Source organism: Eptesicus fuscus, chromosome 13 (assembly GCF_027574615.1).
Source record: "Eptesicus fuscus isolate TK198812 chromosome 13, DD_ASM_mEF_20220401, whole genome shotgun sequence".
NCBI lineage: Eukaryota > Metazoa > Chordata > Mammalia > Chiroptera > Vespertilionidae > Eptesicus > Eptesicus fuscus.
The window spans coordinates 43,668,818-43,674,712 of NC_072485.1; the positions used below are offsets into that span (position 1 = coordinate 43,668,818).

Below are 5,895 nucleotides of genomic sequence, written 5' to 3' on the forward strand. Positions count from 1 at the left end.
GGTTACCAGAGGCAAAGGTAAAGGGGAAGGGAAATTAGAAGAAATTGGTCAAATGTAGTAACTTCCAGTTACAAGATAAATAAATACTAGAGATGATAATTATATTTAGCACTGCTGTACTAGTATGATATACTAGTATATATGAGTTGTTAGGAGAGTAAATCCTGAGAGTTCTCATCACAAAGAGAAGTGCTGTCAGTTTATTTTGTTTGTTTTTTTGTTTTTTTGCTTTCTCTTTTTATTGTGTCTGTATGAGGTGATGGATGCTAACTAAATGTATTCTAGTAATTATTTCACAATATATGTAAGTCAAACCACTATGCTGTTCACCTTGAACTTACACAATAAATGTATATAAGTCATATTTCAATAAAACTGGAAAAATATTTTCTTCAACAAAATATGATGGCACCTAGAAGAGAACATTCAATCTCCATCAACCTCACCAATAAATCCACCTCTTTGCAGTCTGCTTCTTCCATCTTGGAAACAATCCTGCTTATCCAGCAGTGAGTAGCCCTCTTCTACCTCTTTAGGAACACTACAGATGGTCATGTCATTCCCCAACCCACTGTGTGCCCAGCAAGCCTCCAGTGATGCGCTTCACTATAGCTTGATTTTCCTGTTCCTCTCAGACATAACTTATAGGGAATTAAATAAATAAGACTTTGAAGATCCATGCCAGGTAGCTGGGATCTTTCTCACTTAGCATGAGCAAATTAATAGAGTTTTTGTTTAATTATAGTTTACATTCAATCTTATTTATATTAATTTCAGGTGTATAACATAGTGATTAGACAATCATATACTTTACAAAATGGACCCCTCGATATTTCATGTACCCTCCTGGCACCATATATAGTTATTACAATACTAGAGGCCCAGCACGCGATATCGCAAGAGACCCAGAGGAGGCACCCAGACTGACTCCTGCTGCGCCGGGAGGGATGCGGGACCCAGAGTCAAGTCCCCAACCACCCATGTGCACCTTGCCACACATGTAACCCTGCCCACCCACGCATGCCTCGTTTTGCAGGCTAGAAAGGGATTGACAAAATATTCAAAGTGATAAAAAGCAAGGACCTACAACCAAGGTTTCTGATAACCCAGCAAAGTTATCATTTAGAGTTGAAGGACAGATTAAGAGCTTCTCAGGCCCTAGCTGGTTTGGCTCAGTGGATAAAGCATCAGCCTGCAGACTGAAGGGTCCTAGGTTCGATTCTGGTCAAGGGCACATGTCCAGGCTGCCAGGTCCTATCCCCAGTGTTGGGGGGCAGGGAGGGGATTCAGGAGGCAGCCAATCAATGATTCTCTCTCATCATTGATATTTCTATATCTCTCTCCCTTGCTCTCTGAAATCAATCTTACCTAATAATAAACAAACATGTAAATTGACTGTACATTTTCTATGCCCAGAGCCAAACAGTAGTGAGTATGCAAATTAACCCACCAATGGCGGGTTAATTTGCATATGGAGGCACAGAGCAGGCAGGAGGGGTGGGACACCTGCTATGAGGGGAGGGAGGGCGACGGAGGGAGCTACAGGAGCGGTGTTCTGACCGGGAGTGAAGACTGTAGGCTCCTGGGCAGCCAGGAGCAAAGCCAGGGGAAGGAAGGCCTATTCTTGCATGAATATCATGCAACGGGCCTCTAGTAAAAATATAATTTAACAACAACAAGAGAGAGATAGAAACATCAATGATGAGAGAGAATCATTGATTGGCTGCCTCCTGAAGGCCCCCCACTGTCCCACCACTGGGGATAGGACCCAGCAACCTGGGCCTGTGCCCTTGACCAGAATCAAATCTAGGACCCTTCAGTCTGCATGCTGATGCTCTATCCACTGAGCCAAACCAGCTAGGGCCTGGAGAAGCTCTTAATCTGTCCTTCAACTCTAAATGATAGTTTTTCTGGGTAAAAACCTTGGTTGTAGGTCCTTGCTTTTTATCACTTTGAGTATTTTGTCAATCCCTTTCTAGCCTGCAAAGTTTCTGTTGAGAAATCAGCTGATATTCTTATGGGAGCTCCCTTCTAGGTAACTAACTACTTTTCTCCTGCGGCTTTTAAAACACCCTCTTTGTCTTTAACCATTGCTGTACTTTACATCCCCATGATGTGCCCTAGAGTGGGCCTCTTTTGGCTTATCTTGTTTGAGACTCTTGGACTTGTATGTCTATTTTCTTCACCAGGTTAGGGAACTTTTCTGTCATTATTTTTTTTTTTCAAATAGGTTATCAATTCCTTGCTCTCTTTTTTTCTCCTTCCTGCATCCCTGTGATGCAAATAGTGGTATGTTTGTTACATGTTGTCCCAGAGGCTTCTATACTATCCTCATTTTTAAAAAAATCTTTTTTGTTCTGGCTCTTCTGATTGGCTGTTTTTTTATTTTTATCTTCCAAATCTCTTATTTGATCCTCTACTTCATCTACTTTAAATTCCTTACAATGTATTCTTTATTTTAGTTCATATATTATTAATTTCTGACTGCTTTTTTGTTTTCTATATTCATTTAAAAATAAATATATACATATATTGATTTCAGAGAAAAAGGGAGAGGGAGAGAGAGAAACATCTCAGTCCATAGGCCAATGCTTTATCCACTGAGCCAAACTGGTTAGGGCTCTATATTCCTTTTTATGTTTCCTTTGTTTTTATTAAAGTTCTCAGTAAGTAATCTATTCTTCTCCTAAAATCTTTGACTATTCTTGTACCAGTATTTTGAACTCTGTACCTGATAGATTTCTTGTCATGAGCCTCTGTGACAACATGAAACAAACATACCAATATATGCATCACAGGGGTGCAGGAAAGAGAAAAAAAGAGAGCAAGGAATTGATCATCTATTTGTCTGATAGATTTCACTTAGTTCTATTTCTGGAGTTTTGTTCTGTTCTCTCATTTGGGATGTTTTTCCCCCCTCCTCATTTGGCAGCCTCCCTGTGTATGTTTCTATGTATTAGGCAGAGCTTCTATGTATCCTGGACTTTGTAGTGGGTGTCCTGTAGGGTCCAGGTGGTTATGAATGATGGTTATTCTATAGTTTAGTTGCAATTTTGAGGTGTTTGTGGGAGAATTTGAGTGCCTTATTTACTTATGTTGCCATCTTGACCAGAACCCTAAGTCTCATTAATTTTATGTTAAATATCTCTTACATACCCACTAAATTCATTTTCACTTTGATAATTTTAGCTACGGGTATCTCTTTCTGAAATTGCTACACTATCTCTTTTTATTTTCTTGTTCTCTGCTTGTATCACTTAAATCTACATGGTATGTGAACTTATAATTGGCCAACATCACTGAATCATGTTACTCCTTTGCTTAGAACTATTCAATAGCTTCCCATGACTCTTTGAATAGACCCCAGCAATGGCAAACAGAATGCTATTGATTTAAACACCCTTTTTCTCCTCAACCTCTCCTTACAACTATCAGCCACAGTTTAAAAAGGTTCTATGATCCATTCCTCCTATAGCCTCCTCACATATTACCTCTGCTATAACATCTTCATGCCTATTTTCACCAGTTAATTTCTAACATACCCCCATAGCTCATCAGTTCAAGGCACACTCTGCAGGGAACTTTTCTCTAACCAGTCTCAATGTGATTCTTTTTGAGACCCACATCCTCAAAGCAGTTTATTTTAATGTTTTTATTGCTAGTCATGGGGATTATTTTAAATTGAAGTTTAGTTGAAATTTGATTCTGCAGTGGACTGTGATCTGCATAGGCAATATTTTATATCTATTTGCTTGCAGTTACAACATTTTTGTTTAGTGTTATTCCTGTCTCATACCTTAAAATAATAGCCAAATGAATAGTGATACTACCTTGAGGACTGATTTCCTTTTCCCTAAATATTAACCTAATATAAAATAAAATATGTAAAATGTTGTTCAAAATATAAAACAATAAGTAAATAAACATGAATTTAAGGAAGCCTTTATCAAATGGCCCCCAAATCTTAATAACACAAATATTAATAAAGTTATTTATACATAAAATTTAAAATATATATATATGTATAGTGGAAATTTTTTAATGTCAATGACTCACTGGGGTTTATTTATCATAATACACTCCCACAAATAAATTAAGAAAGCATGAACGTCCTAATAGGAAAATAAGCAAGAGATATGAGCAGAGAAGTTCAAAGACAGACATGTAAATTGATACATCAAACTGAAAAACTGCTAAAATCTATGGTTTATAACAATAATATTAGTTAAATATAATAAAAAAACAGATTACACATAATCTTCCAGATATATCAGAAATATTTACTTTCTCTACTTAACATTTAGAGAGAAGAACACAGGATAATGACAAACAAATCAATCCATGAACCTAACAAACACCAAATCTGTGAAGTCAAGAGCAGACCCCTGATGAGCCTCATAGATGTCATTGTATCATTTGAAGAAGTGGAGGTTGCCACAGAAAGTTTTGAAACCTTGTGAATTTCTTTGCTCTCAATTCAAAGAAATCTCTGATCCCCACCTTCTTTCCTGGACAGTCACCCACATCAGAGTTTAACTTTCAATTGTATATTTAGTTAAAAGGCGGTGAATGCCATATTGAATTTGCTTGGTCTTGACACTGTAAATGATAGGATTCATTAAAGGAGGAAAGAGAAAGTATACATAGCTCATTATAATGAGGACCACTTGTGGCACATTTTTCCCAAACCTATGAATAAATGACAGACCGATAACAGTGACATAGAAGATGAGGACACAACCGATGTGAGAGATACAGGTATTGAGGGCCTTGGCTCTCTCTTCACCAGAGGCTATGCCCATGACAGTCTTAAGAATTAGAATATAGGAGAAAAGGATAATCAAAGAGTCTAAGAAGATTGTTAAAGAAATCAGAATGACAGGGTACAGTCTATTGAAAGTTATGTCAGCACATGCCAGTTTCATAATTTCTTGGTGAAGACAGAAAGCATGAGAGAGAACATGAGAGTGACAATATGCAAATGAAAAAAGACGCACAACTACAGGCACAATGGATATGAAACCCCTTATAAAAGCTCCCATCCCTAACTTTACCACTCGAGTATTGGTGAGAATGGAATTATATCTCAAGGGATTGTGAATGGCAATAAAACGGTCATAGGCCATGGCAAGCAAGATACCTGACTCTACAATGGAAAGAGAGTGAATACAGTAGGCCTGCAAGAAACAGGCTCCATGGCTCATCTCCCGATGATTCACCCATAAAACACCCATTACAGTTGGCATCGTGGTCAATGTCACCATCAGATCTGTTCCCGCCAGCATGGCAAGGAAATAGTACATGGGTTCATGGAGAGTGTGGTCATCCTTGATTAGGTAGAGGAGAATGCCATTGCCAAAAAGCACAGAGACATAGACGGCAAAGAAGGGGATGGAGATCCAGTGATGAGCTGTTTCCAGGCCTGGGAAGCCAGTCAGCAGAAAGGGGGAAGCACTAATATTGGGCCACATAATATGTCTACAGGTGAAGAGCAGCTTTCTAGAAATCTTTAATCCAGGAAACCAGATATTTCAGGAGTGATATATCATGGCAGTATTAGTCACCATCTTTGAACTTTGGAATAATTAAATATAACTCTGAAACTATTTCCCTGCAGGAGAGTAGAGACTTGCAGGTATTAGATGAGATGAGGAATGTTGGTCTTTCCCTAATTAGAACAAAATGTTAGGTTAATGCTTAACATATACTCAAATTTAAAAAGAAATTATTATTCTTAAAACATCAGTTCTTACTAGTATGTGTATCTTTAAAATTTTTTCAGCAACAGTGATAACAATAACAAACAAAATAAATAAATACAAATGAATAATAATCGCACTTAGCTGCTTTCTTGTTCTGATTGCTAACTTTTAAGACAATTTAATTATAATCTTG

General features: G+C 37.7%; 1 protein-coding gene across 1 annotated transcript; it reads right to left on the reverse strand.

Moving 5' to 3' along the window:
- Window positions 1-4,532: 4,532 nt before the first annotated feature.
- LOC103303482 (olfactory receptor 51B2) lies at window positions 4,533-5,471 on the reverse strand. Its single transcript, XM_008160483.3, has one exon. The coding sequence runs from the start codon at window positions 5,469-5,471 to the stop codon at window positions 4,533-4,535; it is 939 nt and encodes a 312-aa protein (XP_008158705.2).
- Between the last annotated feature and the right edge of the window lie 424 nt (window positions 5,472-5,895).

What these genes read in the sequence shown, in the direction of transcription:
- LOC103303482 (XM_008160483.3), bottom strand. Translation starts at nt 5,471, where the DNA reads ATGTGGCCCAATATTAGTGCTTCCCCCTTTCTGCTGACTGGCTTCCCA.